General features: G+C 47.7%; 1 protein-coding gene across 4 annotated transcripts in view; it reads right to left on the bottom strand.

The window, feature by feature from the left end:
• Positions 1-829: 829 nt before the first annotated feature.
• SPAST (spastin) overlaps positions 830-21,521 on the bottom strand; it is a 465,871-nt gene continuing 445,179 nt past the window's right edge. For all 4 annotated transcript variants that reach the window (XM_069235003.1, XM_069235001.1, XM_069235002.1 and 1 more), the window contains 2 exons: positions 4,101-4,141; positions 830-1,947 (listed from right to left, as the gene is read on the bottom strand). In XM_069235003.1, coding sequence (XP_069091104.1) covers positions 1,825-1,947; positions 4,101-4,141 — 164 coding nt within the window. In that variant the 3' untranslated portion in view covers positions 830-1,824. The remainder of the gene's footprint in view (positions 1,948-4,100; positions 4,142-21,521) is intronic.

The following is a 21,521-nucleotide window of genomic DNA, read 5'->3' as shown; positions in this document are numbered from 1 at the left end:
GTGGTCCGTATGGTTTGTGGATTTTGAAATTGCAACCTCTGTAATTTCCAACTCTGCCAGCAACTAACTTGGGGGGCACTCTTCAAAGACCTTGAGGACCCGCTCCTCCCTGGACCCACTGAGAGGCCTGCCGCCCATGCTATGTACTGTACTGAGGATGGCCACTGGAGCTCGACCCGCACTGTGCGGGTCTTTGTTATGACGATGACATGTGGATAATGTATGCTCCTTTGCATCCTACCCGACAACATTGCTGAAATGTGCTTCCAGTATCTGACTGGCGGCAGGAGCGTTGTGGAATCATAGTAGTTGTTCAGCTTGCTAGATAGATGCTGATGCTTTAATCAAAGAATGATAAAATTATGGCATTTACAACCTTCACCCTGCTTAGCAAGGACAAAAATAGGAGTGAGGTACAGAAAGGGGAGTCAAATCAAGGAGGATTTCTGGCAACTTAAGCATATTGACACAGGCTCTCGCTTATAACCTATGGTGGTTGAAACACCCCCACTAATTCCGGTGCAAACCACAAGTTGGCAAACGTAGGAGAAGCATGTGAATCTGTAACGGGTTCAAATCGCAAAAAAAAAAAAAGGGTTTTATTAGGTTATCTAAAGTTGATGTTAGGAGGAATGGGTTTCCAGGCACTGCCTTGCATATTAGCACGTTATGAAATTGTTTATATTAATGTTTTGTGAAATTCTGAGCGATCCGCTGGGAGCTTGACCCTGAATGAATGCAATATTAGTTTTTATCTACGCAGTGAAAATCAAGTAAAGTGAAAAACACCAAAAGAGACTCAAGCTTATGAATACAAAGTCATATGCGATTACAAATAGGAAATAATTTATTTATGGTTTCGAATACTTACAAACAAGACAAACATTAAAAATAGCAGGCAAATAAAGCTGTATGTTACAGAATTTCACTTTTCTGTGCACTTGTTTTGGAAAACTCCATAAGTAAAAAAAGGAGACTACATTTGCCTGACATTTAGAAATAGTCTTCTGTAATTCGTGGAAATTTGAATGAAACCCTAAATAAAATTCTGTTAAACAAAAAAGTATTAAAAAAAGAAATTATCTGTATTCTGATGTCGTAAAGGCTTCAAGCTTGAACCAGGAAACTATAGTATGCTGGATCCATATAATAGTGGTTTTATGGAACTGCTTAAAGGCCAAGAGTGGGTCGTGTTATAAAACAAATAAGCTGGTTTCTACCAACCGATATAAATGATTTTATTTTCATGTTACAAAATCGTTTATTTGGCACAAAATCAATTTGACTGCAGCCTTAGTTTTCTCATTCAAAAATGAATAAGATACAAATGTACAAAATTCTAATTACAGATTAGAAATCATCAGGGAGGGATGCAAACAAACAAAGGCCAGCAGAGACAGGCAAAACAAAGAAACAAGGGAATGTAAGGCACGTTTTTTTCAAATATTCGTGCGATTCGAAAACGTGCACCTACTAATAAATATACAAATTGTTACTTTTGTCTCATAACTTCATGCCTTGAGAGATTTTCTTTCGGCAGCTTCACTGTACAGTGCTTTTTTCCATCAGTGATGATGGGTGAGTTAACACCAAATCCTAATGTAGAAAGCCCTTGATCAGCATGTTATTTTCACACTGTATATTTTATTTTAATTAGACCTATTCAGTTTATCCAGATTTAGTGCATTTATATTGTTCTTCTGATAAAGATCTGTAAAGTTCTAAAACGCTGATAGAAATTAGTAGTCAACTGCTCTAGGACAGTAGCTTTTGCTATCAATGGCAGTTTTAATCCACAAATCCCGTGTCAAGGCTGGTCATCATTCACACTGTTGTATCACCAAAGTCCATGTTCCAACGGATGTATGCGTCGAGAGTTGAGGGGCTCACGCTTCGCTTGATCTTCTTCAATGACTCTATGAAGTCTGATAATCGGATATTCCTCATCTAAGTAAAGGCAATGAAATATGAGCAATTAAAGGCATCACAAATGTTCCAATTCCCTAGTTAAAAAAAGTACTTAAATTAATTATTTTACAAGGCAAATATATAATACATTGGACTATACAAGAGGTATAACTGAAAATAATGTTGTTCCACACTGCTAGTATGTTTGAGGGTGGGTTCCATTAATATGTACTCTTTGATGCACCCACTTACCTCAACTACTTGCTAAATGGTTTCTAAAACAACCTATTACTCGGGAACCATTTCAGGATAGACAAAATCATTAAAGTCACTTTATATATTTTTGAAAGTTCCACAAAATTTCTGAGTGCAGGCTTTGAAAGCAATTAGACCTGCCCTTATGCATCTTCAATCTTTAGTCACTTTGCCCATTAGTAATACTGTATTGAGTTTTGAAAATAATGATGTAAGAATCAGGAAAAGTCTGCTCAATGAGCATCCCGAGATCGCAGCAAATTAAACTGCTTACCTATTTACTAGTTGCACTGTCATATATATTGTTTTTATGTTTCTCTAAAAATCAATTTATTTTAATCTTTTGAGGAAACGTGATTTTATATGTTTTTATTTATTATCTTGTGTTTTTTTCTATAAACCGAATAAAGATTAATTAATTGATTAAAGTTTGCGAGTCATTAATATGTCATTTTGTTTGCAGCTACAGCCCCAACTTTAGGGTTTGAGGCTACAAATAAGAAACAAATGCCAGATGGGTGCTTCCACATGGCAGCCCGCTCAGCATTCATCTGTATTGAATGTGCAACTACTTCCCCTCCGGATGCACTTGCATTATCTGCCAGGCAAGCCGGCATCTCTGGATATAGCAGGTGGTCCTCTGCCACTGGAGAGGAGGCCAGGGTCTGCCTAGACCTCAGGGATCTGGAGCCAAGGTCTACATGACCTCATATCTATACTTTTCCATTCTCTGCCACATGCCCAGTCCTTCCTTTGCAGGTTTATGCATGTTTCCCTCTTCTTTTTCACTCCTCCATACTCTGTCTTTCCGGCATTGCTTTGAATTTCACTTATATTTGCCCACGACCGCACAACAGTGGCCCAAAGCAGGAATGAAAACTATATAAATAAATAAAATACTGACATTTCACAATGCACTTGGGGGTATATTTATACTTAGCACCGGGATTTGTGGCATTTTTTTTTTTTTACGCAACTCTGGAGCAAACTTAACTCCATATTTATATTTTGGCGCTAGACATTTCTAGTGCCAAAATTATGGAGTTAAGGTCATTGAGATGAGCTGCAAGGTAGGCGTTCCCAGGCAAAAAATGACTCTAGGGCCCTAGCGCCTTATTTATCCTCCCATGCAAAAATCACGCACGGCGGGAGAAGGGGTCAAATAATGGTGCAAAGCTTGCTTTGCACAATTATTTAATGCCTGGGTCAGGGCAGGTGTTAGGGGACCTGTGGGCCTACCATGGTGGAACACCATGGAATAAGCCCACAGGTACCCGCCCCAGACCCCAGGAAATCCCCCACCCACACCAGAGGGACAGCAGAGGATGGGGGATCCCATCCCAGGTAAGTATAGTTAAGTACAGGTAAGTATTGTATTTCTTTTTTTTTTTTAAGTGCCAATGGGGGCCCTGAAATGGACCCCCCCAACATGGCACCGGGTGCAATGGCCATGCACAAGGGACCCTGGTCTCCCGTGCTTGCCATTGGGGTGGTGGGCATGACTCCATTCTTTTCTAAGACAGGTGCCTTGTGGTATGGATGGTTTAGTGTCAGAAAATGACGCTAGGCTGGTTAGAGTCTGCCTAATGTCATTTTTGGGTGCAAAACTCCCTTCCATACCGCCAGCCCCACCTGGCTAACGTCATTTTGTTTTTTACACTAGCCTACTCTTTGCACCATTCCGTAAATATGGTGCCCAGCTGGTGCTAAGAAATCGTGCAAGCCGGTGCTAAACTTTTTGGTGCAAAACTGCATTAGTGCAGTTTTGCACCAAAAAGTATAAATCAGGGCCTTGGTTTGAATAAAACAGCAAACAGAAAATAATATTCACATCTCCAAAAGAGAGGGCGGGGAGCTCTAGGAAATATGCGAATATGCATTATTATTTCTGGCTCGTGTTAACTCGTTTTCGGTTATCTGCTACAAATTGGACGCACCTCACTGGCAGACATGTTTTTCACCTGCTCTGGTTTCAACTCTGTAATGAAACAAAAGAAAGTTATATATATTCATATACATTTTGTAAATTTCTTTTTTAATTAATTTTAATAAACATGTAAATCTAATCGGCACATACACTGCACCATTTTCCCTGTTAACAATAAATAATTTTGTCCAGACTTCGCAGCACATACCTGTTACTCCAGTTTTCTGTAGTCCACCCAGGGACCCCACACCATCTCAAATTTCTTCGGACAGCCCCTGGTTGTGTACGCTCTGTGTTCATACACAAGTCCAGGTCCCTTTTCCACTGCACTACCTTACAGTGTTAAATTGTCCCGCCATGCCACTGCCCAGGGTCGGATTGATAAGGCAGCCATTCGGCCAGTGCCCGAGGGGCCTGTAATAGAGGAGAGCTAAAGGACCATTTTTTTTCATCTGTGAATAAAACACCTACCTGGGCAGATTTTCCTAACCAATAGACTGCCGCAGCTTTCGATGAGAGGCAGTCTAAGCGGGCCGTGTATTAGGCCCACTAATTGTTACCTGCAGAATGACGATAAGGCAGTGGAAGCATGCACTTGTGGTGCACCTCCTTTGGTCACTAAATTAACAAGTCTTCAGTGTGGGGAGGAGGCTTTTGTCCTCCACAGGTCACAACGATTGGGCAGACGAGCTGCAGGTGCCTGCTGCCAGTTGTTTTGGGCTGTGATGGGGAATTTCTTTCAAATACTGTGCAATGCAATGAAAATAAAAACACCAAGTACCATAAAAGTGTTAAATGACTTTGCAAAAAAAATAAATCGGAATAGAAACTGATAAAAAGGAAAAGAATTTTTTTTAGCAGTGTTGCTGTTAAAAAATAATTCACCCGCCATCCTGGAATGAAAGGGGAGAGAAAAAGGAAATGAGAGAGAGTGAGGGAAAGAGAAGTGAGAGGCAGGGAGAAGAGCGAAGAGACAAAGGGAAAGAGAGGGAGAAAGAGAAACAGGAAAAAGAAAAAGGAAACGAGGCAGGGAGAAGGGCAAAGAGACAAACAGAGGAAGGGAGATAAAAGAATGAGTGGTGAGAAGGGCTGAATGATCGATTGGTATAGAGAGTGAAGGACTGGAAACAGAAGTGGAGAGAAAGGAGAATGGAGAAAGAGTGGACAGTAAATGATGAAACAAAGTGTGGAGGGAGCAGAGGAGGCCAGAAGTTTCCTGGTCAGAGAGAATAAGGAACAGTTTGATTCGTGTCTCATACACACTATTTAGTTCTCTGACAGTCCAGTAGTCTATGGCTAGATTTAGAAATGATGGACACCTAATGGAAGTGCTGAATTCACAGCAGGACCCACCAATGGAGTTTCCTTCAAAAACCGGATAATATGGTAAAAAAAAGCACCACCAGTCAATTCTCCTCTGGTTTTAACACTTCCTCCAGAAATAGGTGGCTTTTTTATTACCACCCAACTCGAAATTAGGCTCTTGGTCTGTCCACTACCAGAGCCAGCACAAGATTCCTCCACTTCCCTGAGTCACCTTTGGAGACTACATAAATCAAAGTACTCACAAACACAGAAATCCAATAAATTTCTGCTGAAAATGTTATAGTTTTCTAAAGCAGGTAGCTACTGGGTCATTGGTACAATTGGGAGCCTTTAATTCCAGAGAGTGAGCAAGGATTTGGGTAACTGAGAGTGGGCACAAACCCAAGGAAGCTGAGGGTGAGCTGCAGGCTCAGGGACATAAATGACTGAGAATCTCTAAGGATTACCAGGATTTTTATGTCCTGACATGGATCCAGACATTCAGGGGGAAGCAGGTGCTTTGGGATCTAAGAGAGAGAAAATCGTCAAGGGACCTGAGGGTGAGAACTTTATTGACCTGAAGTAAGTGTCAGAAGACAAGCGGGTGATCTGTAATGGAATAGTGGTATTTCCAGTCTTGGATAATGCTACTGCCCTATGAACCTTTAAAAAGCATAATTTCCACAAATTTCTCCCCATAATAAGCCCATTATGCTAACTATACAATGATTTGTGAAAGGTTGTTATCTGCAAATATGGGCCACTTTATTTTTGGGTGCCCCGGCCATTTTACATCCCAAGCCAACCCTGCCACTACCACACTGCAAAATAATTTATTATATTTGGGCAACATCTGGTCACCCCATATCCCCAGTGTAGTCAGTGGTGTAGTAATTGTCGAAGGGGGAGGGGTGGGGGGGGGGGGGGAGGGAGAGAGGATCTGGAAATTGAGCGGAGATACCTCCGCCACCTCCCACAGCACATCCTTTTATCCCCAAAGAGCATGTCGGACCTATTTATATAAAAATATTCAGGCTTCCGCCATATTGAAGTGGCTCTGCACTTCCTCTAAGGTCAAGAGTAGAAACTAAGCTAAACCAAACAGTAAGGAGCTCTTCTGCATAGTCAAGAAATTCACAACCCGACAGTAGCGGATAAGCAACATTTCTCCCTCTCAGGACCTATGCAAGAGCCTCGCAAGTTTCTTCCACGACAAAACACTCGGAACACCACCACCATCATGAAATCCATCTACTCAGGGGCCCCATCCGACCCATGCCCCCACCTCATCCTCAACCTAGGAGCATCCAGGATGGATCAACCTCGAACTTTCCACTCTACTCAACACCTCACTGGATTCTGCGATCTTCCCAGGAGATTGAACGCACACAGAAAACAACCCTGTGGTAAACAAGCCTTCAGCAGACCCAACAAACTCAACATAAACCATCTCTCTGTTCCCTTTCCTGGCCAAGGTAATCGAAAAAGCCATCAACCAACAACTCACCATCTACCTGGAACATAATAATCTGAAAAACTCTCAATCCAGATTCTGCAGCAACCATAGTACAGAGAGCCTTGATTGTGGCCACAGATGACATCTGGGCCGTCCTTGACGGCCCTTATCCTCCTCGATCTCTCAGGAACCTTTGACAGAGTCCCCCACCACACGCTCATCACCAGTCTTCACGACAGGCATCCAAGGAGCCGCACTCCAACCCAAATCAATCATCTGCAGAGTCACTCAAGGCTCACCACTCAGACCCACCTTCTTCAACATCTACATGCCCCCCTTGCCAACCTAGTCATATCCCACGGACTTAACATTATATCTTATGATGACTAAAAGCAACTCATCCTCTGAAAATTCCACAGCCGCCAGAACCAACTTCCACCAATGCATGACCAGGATCACCAATTAGATGAGGAATAAGTGCCTCAAGTTCAACAGAGACAACTCCCCCGGGACGCCTCCTGGTGGCCCACAGAACTGGGGTCAACTCCAAATGCAGCTGAGCACATCAGGAATGTTGTTACCATCGTGGACAGCAAACTCACCATGGGGTCCCAGGTCAACGCAGTGTCATCCTCCCATTTCTTCATCCTGCGCATGTTATGTAAGATTTTTAAGTGGCTTTCCCAAAACGAGAGCTGTACCATCACCCAAGCTTTTGTCACCAGCTAAACTGGACTACGGAAACACCCTCTACGTGGGAACCAAGGCCCACCCAGTTCAAAGACTGCAGACCATCCAAAATGCTGAGTCAAGATTCATTCTGGATCTCCCTCATCGACCCCACATCACACCCCACCTCAAAAAACTCAATTGGCTCCCGGTTCAGAAGACATACCAGTTCAAGCTCCTCACACACACGTACAAGACCCTGCATGACTCCGGACTTGCCCATATCAACCACCGCCAGAGATTCCACACACCTTCCAGTTACCTCTACTCCTCCTCTCCCTTGCACTGGCCTAAAGCCCACATAAAATACAGCAGAGCAGGAGGACACTCCTCCTCCTACCTCGCAGCCAAAGCCTGGAACGGCCTCCCCCTGAACCTCAGGATTTCCCCCTACTCTACTGGAGTTCTGTAGAATACTGAAAACCTGGCTCGTTGAGACACTACCAGCGTGTGGATACTTTCACTGGTGACAAGTCGGGCTCTACAAGTTGACTGACTGATTGAAGAGGCCCTGCAGAGCCCAAATATCCCCCAAGTCTAGATACGTCAATTATATCCCATCACATTTTGCTCTCTAGTCCCCTCAACTCTTCCAGGCCTGCCAAATCCCACAGCGGGTACTCCAGTGTCAGCCATGCCTCCCATCTTATTTTTGTAGGGGACACCTTCCAAGCATTAACCACCAGTTTGGTCAGTGAGGGGGGTCACTTGTCAAGCAGCTCAGTCAGAGACGTCAAATATACCCATCTGGGGCCATAGACTCCCTGTCAGCCTGTATCAAGGGTTCACATGCTTGGCGAATGCCCAGTCATTCACCACTAGTATTTGGGCAGTCCTGTAGTAGAGAAGTAGAGATGTGGATCCAGGAGCCCTAGGCCCTCCTTCATGGGGACCCCTAGTCAGTAGTGTGATCTGTGGTGTCTCTTCATCCCACAAGAGCGAGTAAGTCACGCCATCTAAGGGCTGTGGAACCTCTCAGAACGTGTTGTGCAGTTAGTTTAGAAATTTAGGTTGTGCTATCATCTTGTAGAGGGTTGCCTTGCCTATCAGGGAAAGGAAGAGGGATGTACATCTGCCTTGAAACCCTCTAATACCATATCCAAGTTAGCTCTCTGGAACTCTGTTGGGTCAACCATCACCTGGATCCCCAGGTATCGAACGTCATCTGGAGGTCACTGCAGCAGGAACATCTCGCCCAGGGGTGGAGCCCACCCATTCAAATGGAAGGCCACACACTTGTACCAGTTGATATGGATCCCCACATACTTATCATAGATGTTCAAGATACCCAGGGCCCCTGGTAATGGTATACAGGGGGTCTGCCAGAAAAAGCAATATACAATCAATTTATAGTTGTCATAATGTCTTCCGAACCTAGACTCCACCGCAGTCGCCTCAACTGGGCATCCACTCACACCCAGCATGCCAGGGGTTCTAGGGCAAGAACAGTAGGTACGTATAAATTTTGAAGCTGTCTGCTTACACAGGCAGTGCCATGGTTTGAATCTATCAAGTACATTAACTGTTTAAGAGCTAAGGCAGTTCCAATCCCAACTGCTAAGCCCTATAGAACAAGTTACTCACCTTTGGTAATATATTATCTGGTAGAGACATTCTAGTTGCAGATTCCTAATAAATTATCTGGTAGAGACATTCTAGTTGCAGATTCCTTACCTTAGAATTTCCTCCAGGCATCAGTCTGGACCTGGAGAATTTTCTTCTAGCAGTATCCTTTCGCGCCGCCAGGTGGCATCGGTCGAGTCTGCGTTTGTCATTGGCAACGTGGTTGCCGTGGTGACGTCAGGGTCATACACAGGTGCCGCTTTGGTAAAGTCAGTTTCTTTTCACAACTTTCCACGCCAAAGCACGGAACCATAAAGAACACTGAAAATGGTGCGCAAGAGCTAAGACCCTGAAAAAGGAATTCCTGTCCCTAGAAATCAGTTAGCAAATGGGTAGGATAAATCGTTACTGAAGGTAAGTAACTTGTTGATCAGATAGAGACTTCTAGTTGCAGGTTCCTTACCTTGGAATAGATACCAAAGCAATAAAATGCTCGGTGGTGGGCTGGGAACCAAGATCATAGTAAAAAGACCTGCAGGACCGAACAACCAAAGTAGCCATACCTGCTGACCAGACTGTCCAGGCAGTAATGTTTTGTGAACGTGTGCAGGGATGCCCACGTTGCTGCCTGGCAGATGTCCAGGACAGGAACTCATCGTGCTAACGCTGTGGAAGCAACTGTTGCTCTTGTGGAGTAAGCACGCAAGCCCTCAGGGGGTTGCTTCTTTGCCAAGGCATAGCACAGTTTGATGCAAAGCAGTACCCTCTGTGAGATAGTACGCTTCTGCACCGCCTTCCCTTTCTTTGCACCCACATACCCAACAAAGAGTTGATCATCCACCTGGAAATCTTTAGTATGATTGAGGTAGCACACCAACTCTCTTTTTGGATGCAGACAGTGGAGTCTCTCCTCCTCATGAGAAGGATGTGGGGATGCGTAAAAAGTAGGCGATGTGACTGATTGGCCTACATGAAAATGAGTGACATCCTTGGGAAAGGCGGAAGGACCACTGTCAGGTGAACAGACAAAAATAGGGGTTAAGAAGAAATAGCTTGAAGCTCACTCACTCACTCTGCAAGCAGAGGTGATGGCAACAAGAAATGCAGTTTTGAGAGTAAGGAGCCACAAGGGGCAATTATGTAATGGCTCGAAAAGGGCACACATCAAGTAAGTGAGGACCAGATTGAGGTCCCACTGACGCATAAGAAATGGAGTGGGAGGAAACAAATGGGTGAGTCTCTTAAGGAATCTACCAACAACAGGAGATTTGAAAAGGGAAGGTTGGTCTGGTCATCTAAGAAAGGCTGAGATAGCCAATAAGTAACCAGTAAGGGTGTCCAAAGCGGGGCCCTGCTGGGCTAAAGGAAGGATGAACAAAATAATCTCCGAGAGGAGCAGTGAGGGGAGAGAGGGGATGTCCTTGCTGGTACACCATGCCACAAATTTAGGACTACGACAGGCGTACACCGTTTTAGTGGAGGGACGCCTGGCTGCCAAGATAACGTCACAGACTTCGGGCAGAAGATCAAAAGCTGTCAACTGCCGCCGCTCAATCTCCACGCATGGAGGCAAAGATTGGACAGGGTCGGGTGTAGGACTGACCCCTGTTGCTGGGACAGAAGTTCCTTCAGAAGGGGCAGTGATTGGAGGAGTTGTGGCCATGCTCAGTAGCTCTGGATACCATCCTCTCTGTGCCCAGTCCAGAGCCCCAAGGATTACTTGGCCCTGGTTGTTGTTTATCTTCTTCAGAACTTTGGACAGAAGTGGTATAGGCGGGAAGGCGTACAGGAGGCCTGAGTTCCACTCGAGACGAAAAGCGTCACTGTGTGAGTGCCGACTTGGAAACTCCAACAATAAAAAGAGCTGACATTGGGCGATCTCTGCGGAGGCGAAAAGATCTCACCAAGGCTCTCCCCACTGCTGAAAGAGACCTTGCGCCACATCCGGATGGAGTCGCCATTCGTGATAGACTATGCATCTACTCTGTGTTCAGAGAGCCCGCCAGATGTTGAACCACCAGGGTAATGCCCTGATGTGCCAGCCACGTCCAGAGGAGCAGAGCCTCTTGACAAAAGTTCCAGGACTCCACTCCGCCTTGTTTGTGCAGTACCACATGGCGGTAATGTTGTCCGTGAATACCTGCACCACTTTCCCTTTGAGAGAGGAAAGGAATGCTTTCAATGCAAGCCTGATTGCATGGAGCTCCGGAAGATTGATGTGGAGTCCAAACTCAGCTGGAGACCAAACACCTCTCACCTCCGCCTCTCCCATGTGGATGCCCCATACCAAGAGTGACGCATCTGACAGTACTGTAAGATCTGGTAGGGGAAAAGAGGGATCTGCTATTGACCCAATCCTGATTTGAAAGCCACCACTGCAGATCTTTTGAAGTCCCCTCTGAGATCTGGACCATGTCAGAGAAATTCTCCTGAGGCTGCGCCCACTGGAACTTCAAGTCCCACTGCAGAGCCGGCATATGCCATCTGGCATGTGTCACCAGCAGGAGGCCATGAGGCTCAGCAGCCTCAGAGCCATTTTCACTGAAACCCAGGATAAAGGCTGAAATATCATTATCATAGCCTGAATATCCTGGATTCGCTTTTCAGGAGGATAGGACCGAAACTGCACTGTTTCAAGAACAGCTCTGATGAAAAGGAACGTCTGAGAGAGAGTCAGGTGTGACTTCTGCATGTTTATAGTTAACCCCAGCATGTGCAGAAGGTTCGCTGTAGTCTGAAGGTAAGAGATGAGACTCTGGGGCGTGTTTGCCTTCAACAGCCAATCTTCAAGGTAGGGGGAACACTGAAACCCCTACCCTGAGCAGATGAGCTGCAACCACCGCCATCACTTTCCAGAAGACCCGAGGGGCGTTGTAAGGCAGAAGGGGGGCACGATAAATTGAAAGTGCTCGTGATCTAACACGAATCGCAAGTAGCATCTGTGGGCAGGCAAGACAGGTATATGGAATTAAGCATCCTGTAAATTCAATCTACCATCCAGTCTCCTGGGTCCAAGGCAGACAGGACCTGAGCTAGAGTGAGCATTTTTGACTTCTCCTTTTTAAGGAAGAGATTGAGAGCCTGAAGGTATAGGCTAGAATGTAGGCGCTTGTCCGTTTTGGGTACCAGAAAGTAGTGGGAATAACAACCACAACCTACTTCTGGCTTGAGGACACCCTCTATGGCTTCCTTGGCCGAGAGAGCCACAACTTCCTCACAGAGAAGTGCCAGATGATGCTCTGGTAAGCGGCCATAGGATGGAGGCAAGGCTGGAGGGGCAGTCATGAAGGGGACAATCTGCAAAACCCACCTGTCCAGTGTGATGGAATCTCAGTGGGGCAGGTGATGGTGAATCCTGCCTCCAACAGGTCTGAGATTGGGGAAATGGACTAGGAAGGCTTGGAGGCTGCAGCAGGCGCGGGGTGGACTGGGTAGACCTCTGGTTCCCTTTCCGTCGAGCCCGTGGAATTCCGCATTCCCAGCCATGTAGGGACTGGGTAAGGTGGGTGGCATGGTGGTTGGGAAAGGGACGCAACAGGGAGCCCCTTCCATGGTCACGAAAGGGGCGAAAGGCGGACTGTTGTGGGCGAGGGGCAGTCGAAAGGCCAAGGGGCCGGGCCGTAGCCCAGGACTCCTTGAACCTCCCAAGCGCCGAGTCGGCCTTGTCTCCGAAGAGATGGGTGCCATCGAAGGGCATGTCCATAAGGATTTGTTGGACATTTCCTGAGAAACCAGATGTGCTCAACCAGGCCACTGTCGATGCAACCGATCTACCCAGAGAGTCGGTTGTGTCCAACCCACAGCGAATAGTGAATTTCACTGCATTTCTCCCATCAGCAACATCTTGAGAGATGATAGCCCGGGCCTCCTCCGGGATCTGTGGCAAGACTTGCACAACCGTATCCCACAAGGACTGGGTATAGCGGCCCAAAAGACATGCAGTGTTCACTGACCGCACTGCCAGGCTGGAGGAAGAAAACATCTTCTTCCCAAGCTAGTCCAATCTCTGTTTTTCTATTCGGGGGAACAGAGGGGAATGCACCCAGAAGAAGAGGAAACCTAAATCAGAAGCCTTTCAGGCATGGGGTGTTGGGACAGGAATTTAAGATCCTTTGGGGCGGGCCGATGGCAGTGGGTGACTGTCTTGTTCACAGGAGCCCCTATGCTGGGTCTGGACCAAGTACCCACAAGGATATCAGTGAGGGCCTCATTGAATGGGAGTAGCCCCTGAATTGGAAGCCCCAGGCTGAAGCACCTCTGTGAGGAGATTAGCTCTGACCACTACAGTGGGCAGTTCGAGGCCACCCCAGACACCCTACTGACCACCATGGAATAGGAGCCCCTTCCTCCGCTGTAGCCACAGTAGGAGGAGAAATCATGCCTGGGTCTGGAGAAGTATCCAGATCACGGGCCTCATCCATTTCCTGTGCACAGTCATTATTAAGAGTCACCCAGCTGATATTTTTAATGGTCCAGAGACTCCTTCAATCTCTCTTCATATTTGTACCCATAGGAAAAAGGCTCAGAATCCGACGTGGGGTGAGTAGGTCCCATCAAGTTGAAAGCTGCGTTGGCCGACGCTGTTCGGGCTACGGGTCATCAGGAATCAGGACTGGGTCAACGTCGGTCGTGGGCCCAACCAAGATCGAGAGCGTGGACGACTTAGCCGGCACCGGGCAAGGTTGCACTGGCACGACCGGTGCCGGCACCGATCTGATAGATCTGGAGGGGCCCCTGGGGGCAGATGCTGAAGCCGCAAAGGATCCCCAGTCGAAACCCCAGGCCCAGACGGCGCCACAGAGGGGTCCGAACTTCCCAAATACGAGACTCATGGCCTCATAGAACTCCCATAGTTGGGCAGCAGTTGATCCGGCTCCCGGAAACTCTGGGAGGGGCGGAGTAGACCCAGAAGTAGGCTCCATGGCGATAGCCCTGGAGCGCCGACGCTCCTCCTAGCTTTCATCGACTTCTTCTTCTTACCCAAGTGACCCGAAGAATTGGAAGAAGACTAGTGGTGGTGACTCTGCAAGTGGTCTCAAGACCTTCCTTTCGAGAGAGACCAGGAGCGATGCAGAGTCGTGTGTCGGAGCTTTAGGGACCGCTCCCTCAAAGCCTTCGGATGCATAGTCCAGCACCCGGAGCGCAACTTCGTGTCGTGGTTGCGCTCCAAACACCATAACCAGACCCAGTGCAGATCCGTCACCGACATCATGTATTGACAGCCCTCGTATGGTTTGAGCCTGGTCTTGGGGGACATCCTCGATGCACCTAGTCACCAAAAAACACGACAAAAGTGTTGAAATTGGTCAAAAAATGACAAGGGTAGCTTTCTTCGGATCAGCGCGTGGAGCAGAAAGAAAAAAACTGACGCTGCTGAGGCAACGCTTATGTAGTACCCCAATGACATCACGGCGACCACGATGAACGGGGAGTTGACCGACGCCACCTGACAGCGTGCAAGGATAGTGCTTGATGAAATTTTTTGAGACCCAGTCTGATGCCTGGGGGAAATTCTAAAGTAAGGAATATGCAACTAGATGTCTCTTTCAGACATACTGTTTTGCACACTTGCACTGTGATTCATATGACCAGATACCTTGTCCAAATGCAATTACCTCACAGCAAAGAAGCTGGAAGGGAGAAATACCTTTACAGAGAATCGCCAACAGAAAAAAAGTATTTACAGAGAAAAATAATTGAATGTGATACAATGAAAAAAAACATTTAAAATAAATATATTTTAAGAATAGCTCAAAAAAGGAAATCTTATAATATTGGATTTAAAGTGACTAAAAATAGATAAGGATACGATAACGATTAGCGCAAGGGCCAAGGTAAAGGTTACGGGCTTGAGTGCATGTGAATTCAAGAATAATTTATTATGTATTTTAAAGGTAGAGTGTAGCATACTATTTCTTTTGAGGGCAGGTTGCCTGTGTTGATTTAGTTCCTGTGAGGTGTGCTTAACCCAGGAGCAGACCTAAACATCCGTGCAGTGAATATCTTTAGCTATGTCCACGCAACAATGGAGTGATGAGTGCTAATTTGGAGCTCCTGCCTACACCCCTCACCACTAAAGGGACTTGCTATCCCCCTCTTTGCTATCAGGACTGAGGATTCCCTATGGGCTCTTGCACTGCCCAGTCCTGAGAGACTGAAGATGGCAGTAAACTGGGCCTGAGTGCCATGCACCACCCGGGGAAATGCCAGCATGAATCAGAGCATTGGGGGGGCTAACCCCCGCACCCAGCCATAAGCACAAAAGGGCCGATCACCAAGCGCTGACACCGCAAGTCTGACTGCGCTGGCCAGGCTCTGATAGGCCCGCATGAGAGGGAGGTGAGACAGGCTGAGGAGTCCAATGAAGGCATCTGAGCGGGTGGCACAGTGCGGCATGAGCTGAGGGCACTGAGGAGAGTGCCCTGCATGTCGCTCTAACTGTAAATAAGGAGTTGGGCCTGGAGGGGTGAGCGAGCACCTGAATTACTTCATATCCGGAGAGTAGACTGTGGTGATATTAAAGGGCGGCTGGCCTGTAAGAGGAACGGGAGGAGAGGCTGGTCTGCCAAAGAGGGTCTTGGAGGACTGCAAAGTATCTTGGGGGCCCCCTCCATCCCCCACTTACCCCTGAAGAAGTGATCAGCCGGACACATTCAGCACTGTTGCACACCCTGTTATGGGATGCGGCTGACAACTCCCGACCGGCAATAGGACAGAGCACCCGCTGGCTTGAGGCATCCAGAGGCTTTACTGAATAGAGTGCAGCAGGAATCTAGGAGGAGGCCAATATGTGGCAGAGGCAAAAAAGATGGTTGGGCTGGTTGCTGGTGCAGAGGCACCACTGCAAAGCAACAATGAAGATGCTGGCCGCGATGCTGTTGAGCCCTAAGGCTACTCCTACTTAGGATTGTTAAGGCCCTCTGGAGTATCCATAAGGTGCACCTGGGTGATACCACTCCTCTGTTGCCCTTCACAAGTGGTCGAGCCTGGAAAGCAATGCTGAAGGCAGAACCTTGACTGGCGACCCTGGAATGAGACTGGGGCCCTGGGCCCTTAAGAGATGTTGTTCCCAGGTTGCGCCCTGCACCTCCACACTTCAATGGTGGAATCCCCTGATGTTTGCCTGAGGGGAGACCTCTATCTCTCAGCGGTGCAGCCCCAACGAGAGCAGCAAAGACACAGTGACTGTGGCTTGGGGACTTGCAGACGGTCCTGGGTGATAAAACAGTAATACGGCCACACACTGCCCGGACTGCCACAGACTTCTGTAGTGAACATGGTCAAGCTAGCTAAAAAGAAAGACCCAGATGCCACTAACCTGTCGACTGACAGCACCACAATGCCAGCCAGGAACAATGTACAGCCTGCCTACCCTGTGGGGGTTGCAGAGGGTCCTACTTTGCAGGAAATCCTCCAGGCCATCACGGCTATCAGGAAAGTTCTCGAGACCAAAACTGATACACTGGGAATGGAACTGGGTATTCTCAAAGATGACCATTGCTGTTTGGCAGACAGAGTCACAGCGGCTGAAAGAACGATCACGGAGCTCCCAGCAGACATGGCGACCCTTCGTGAACACCTTGCAGCCATGGAAGGGAAAGTTTGTGTTTTAGAATCAAGGGCAGAAGATGCTGAAAATAGATCCAGGAGAAATAAAATTCATGTGCTGGGCATGCTGGAAATGAATAGAAGGGAATAATATGCCATCTTTCCTGGAAAAGTGGTTAAGAAACAAGGTGGCACCAACTGATCTCTCCCCTTTCTGTTCCCTGGATGAGCTCACAGAGTCCTGGCATGACCGCAGCTGCTGGGAGCTGCTCCGAGACAGGTGATTGACCTAGATCACATCTTCGCTCAAGCCAGAAAAAAGGGAAAACTTAAACAAGAGAATAGCAGGATAATGATCTTTCCAGACTTCACAAAAGAAGTACAAAAGTAGTGGACAACTTTAATGGAGGCCAAGAAATGTACCCGACAGATGGCAATATCCTAAGCCTTGCTGTTTCCTGCTAGACAGAGTTGAGACACCATATGGGGTGCAGTTTATTGGGACTCCACAGGCAGTGTGGGAAACAACTGACTTGCAACCCCAAGTGGATCCCAGCCAGGGACCCCTACAGCAAGGCTAAGGACGTCGAACACCATGGACCAGAAACAGAAGCCCCCGAGGTGAAGCTCCTTCGAAGAAGCCCACAGGGACCAGCTGAGGGCTATGGAAGCGGCAGCGACAATGAGTAGCGAGCCCAACCTCTGATGCAGGGGATAACATGGACTACCGATCAGACTTTGAATGAAGCACTGGTACTCCTTCAAACTCAGACACTGCAATGCCTGCATTAACACCTGGCACAGCTGATGAACTGATATAAGGCAGACATAATGATGTGTAATTAGAACTCATTTACAGGGGAGACATTACACACGGCTCGGATCAGGTGATGATGGTACTCATAATTGCACCCTCTAGGCCAACTATTGAATTCTTGAACAAACAAGGATGGGGGTTGACACAGAGCGACCCGGTGGGCTCATACCCCTACTTTCTTCTTTTTAGCACAGATACTCCTGCTAATGTTGAAGTTCTTAATGGAAATTTGGATGGGGGAGTTTGCCTACTGGTCCTAAGGGCGTGAGAGTTGAAAAGTTAGCTGCTTTATTGTTGGGATACATACTAGGGGTCGTGCCCTGTTTGTGCCTCCTGTACTATAATAATGCTGGGCAACTTTGGGAGTGACGCTGTATGAAATTAGGCTGAGTGAAGTTTGGGCACTGACACGCTTAAGATGACGATGCCCATCACCTATAAACTTGTGTCCTGGAATATAAGGGTGTGCACTATGACGAAGAGGTAAAAGGTTTTCTCATACCTTAACAGGAGGGAAGTCCAGATAGTTTTTCGCCAAGAGACTCTTTGATGGCTAGGGAGGGAACTGCCCTGCCAAGGCAATGGAGAGGACAAGCATACTATACCAGATATTTGGCTTACGCGCAGGGCACATTAATCTGAGTTAGATTCAGAACTCCCTCTAAACATATTGCAGACCTGACCGACCAAGAGGGCAGATATGTGGTGATCACGGGCCACTTAAATGGGTGGGATGTCACATAACGTAATCTGTATGCCTCAAATAAAGCTCAGTAGCATTTTTTGCCAAACGGTCCAGTGTATTGCCCCCTCCTCCACATCTGGTGAGATTGGTTATAATGGGTGTAGGCTATAACTGTGTTGACGACCCTGACCTTGACAAACTCATTTCCCCCCCCCCCATTTTCCCTTAGTCAAGTTGCTGGCACATTCACCGAATGGTAGAAAGATTGGGACCTCGTTGACGCTTTTCTTGGCGCGTGACCTACAAGAGAGGGACAACTCTTTCTCTTTGACCCTCCATGATCTCCACGTACTTCTAGATACATTTCTCTGCAACTCAGTAGTGCATGGCTCTATCAGAGCAGTAGAATATTTGTCAAACACAATATTTGACCATAACCCAATCTTACTGACTGTAGCGTGGGAGAGAGGGAGGGGCCTGTGTACCGGCTTGGAGACAGAAACTGGAGCCCCTAGAGGATTCAGTCTTCTGGGGACCTTAGAGAATGCTATACGACAGTACATTAAAGATGAGAGAACTGCTTCCTCTCTCCAAGTAGAATGGAACTCTTTTAAAGTAGTGCTCAGGGGGCAATGTATACCGGAGTAGGTGGGTGTAGGAAAGTACCCCCTTTCTTGGCATGGTTACCCCCATTTTCTGCCTCTTGTCAGTATGTTTGACTGTGTCTACTGGGTTCCTGCTAACCAGGACCCCAGTAGTTTTGCTCTCTCCTCTAAGTTGTACCTTTTTCTTCCCACAATTGGCATACTGGTCCCCCCCCTCCACCCCAGGGCATTGGGGTTCCATGGGATCCCTATGGGCTGCAGCAGTTATTCTGCGATCCATAGGGAGCCCATGCAAAGGGTTATGCAGGCCTGCCATTGCAGCCTGCGTGAAACCGGTGCATGCACCCGTATTCACTACAGGTCACTACACCAGGTCACTATAAGTCACCCCTATGGTAGGCCCTCTCAGCCCAGAGGGCAGGGTGCAGGTACCTGTGTGTTACGGCAACCCTGCACTAGCAGAGGGGCCCCCACAAACTCCAGATCCATTTTCCTGGAATTTGTGAGTGCGGGGATGCCATTTTACACGTGTACTGGACATAATGGTAACTCTGAATATTGGCATGTTTGGTATCAAACATGTCGGAATCATACCCCAATACTGTTGCAAGTATTGGAAGTATGATTCCATGCACTCTGGGGGCTCCTTTGAGGACCCACAGCATGTTACCACCAGTCTTACATGGTTTTCCGGGCAACCCAACTGCTGCCAGCCCTCAGACAGGTTTCTGTCCTCCTGCTCCTTGATCTGATCAAGCCCAGGAAGGCAGAACAAAGGATTTCCTTTTGGGAGAAGAAGGTAGCACCCTCTCCCTTTGGAAATAGGTGTGACTGGCTTGGAAGGGGTATCCTCCCCAAGCCACTGGTTTGCTTTGAAGGGCACATTTGGTGCCCTCTGTGCATAAACCAGTCCACACCAGTTCAGGGACCAACCAGTCCTTGTCCTGGTGCGAAACTGGACAATGGAAAGGGGAGTGACTGCTCCCCTGTTCATCACCACCCCAGGGGTGGTGCCCAGAGCACCTCCAGAGGGTCCCTGGGTCCTGCCGTCTTGTTTCCAAGGTTGGCAGGGAACGTCAGACCCTCCTCCTGATAGGTGCTTACCTGGTTAGGTGACCAATCCCCCTTTCAGTTCTATTTAGGGTCTCTCTCTTAGGTGGGTCGTCAGATTTGGTTTGCAAGATTCCAGCAGGACTCCTCTGCAACCTCTGCTTTGACTTCTGGCCACAGGAACCGTGACTGGCCCCTCCAGGAACCAACAAACGCTGCTACAACGAAGAAGACTCTTCTGCAACTTTGTTTCCATGTCTCCAGCCAGCTTTGCAACCTCAAAAGACAGCAACTCTTCAGCCTGCAAAAGAAGAAGGAATCTCTCTTGGACTGGAGGAGTCACTCCTCTGCAACCACAGGCACCTACAGCAAGCGACGACTGGCTGCGTGGATCTCCCCTCATCTTGAGCTGTGTGAATCCTGCATCAAGGGTGGTGACCCAGAGTAGTCCTCTTGGTCCTCTCTGCCGGCTGTCCAACTTGGGTGGTGGTAAGTCATTGCCTTACCACGCAGGACGGTACCCCATGTACTGCGTCCCTTGCAGCTGCAAAGGCTTGTTTGCATCTCCTCCAAGGGATCTTCAGGTGACGTGTAGCTCCAGCCCCCAGAACTCCATCCTGCAGAGTTCAGCCTCCTGTGTGGTTTCCCTGAGGTGTGGGATCTTCTTTTGTAGTGCTGAGGGAGCTTCTTCTGCGACTTCTGTGTCCCCATCCTGTGGAACTCCTGGGGGTGCTGCCTCTGTGCCTGTGGACTTTTCCACTAACAGAGAGTTTGCCTTTGCCAAGGCTTGCTGGTGGAATTCCTGCATTGACCCCCATCTGCAATCTCCCTTCCAGAGTGGGACTTCATATGCCTCCATCAGGAACTCTTCTCCGGGTCCAGGACTGCAGTGCTGACCTGTCCTTCATCACCGTCGACCAACTCATGCATACACACCTGGGTGGATAGTAGCTCCTACTCCTCCTGAACTCTGCTGTGACTCTTGGACTTGGTCCCCTCTCTTCACAGGTCTTCTTTTTCAGGCATCCACTGGGGGGTTGGGGGGAGATGGAGGAGGAGGGGCACAGAGGGGGAATGTCATTTTGACTACTTAAGCCAAGCACTAGCATAAGACAGCAAATTAAAGGGACTTGGTAGCCACTAGTGCGATAAGGGGCATGAGGGGAGAGACTATGGGTAGGCTACTTAAGACAAGCACTAACATGAGACTGCAAACTAAAGGGACTTGGTAGCCATTGGTGCGGAAAGGGTCATGTGGGGGGGTGGGAGGAGACTAGGGGTAGGTTGTCTTGACAGTGAAAGAATTACAGGACTAATCTCCCTGCTCGCTTGAATGGTTTCTACCACTACAACTTCTGGCCTCGAAAAGGACCCAGCTGGTTGTTGCTGAACAGGCAGAGAGGCCTGGCATTGTTTGTAAGCTAACCCTCTACAATAGCCTCCGAATTTCCTGTCCTGCTGGAGAAATTGGTTAACTGATGTGAATAGCCCAGCAGAGTGCTGTGGTGTGACCATTCATGAATCTGTTTAGAGGCAAATAAGCCTTTTCTCTAAAATACTTGAAGCCATCGAAGGACATGTCCATCAAGGACACTTTCATGTCTCCAAAAAACCCAAGTCAGTGCATCCACAAAAGCATTCTGATCACAACATGGTGCCAACAGCTCTGCCAA

This window comes from Pleurodeles waltl, chromosome 5 (assembly GCF_031143425.1).
Source record: "Pleurodeles waltl isolate 20211129_DDA chromosome 5, aPleWal1.hap1.20221129, whole genome shotgun sequence".
Classification (NCBI taxonomy): domain Eukaryota; kingdom Metazoa; phylum Chordata; class Amphibia; order Caudata; family Salamandridae; genus Pleurodeles; species Pleurodeles waltl.
This window is presented reverse-complemented; position numbering and strand designations above follow the sequence as displayed.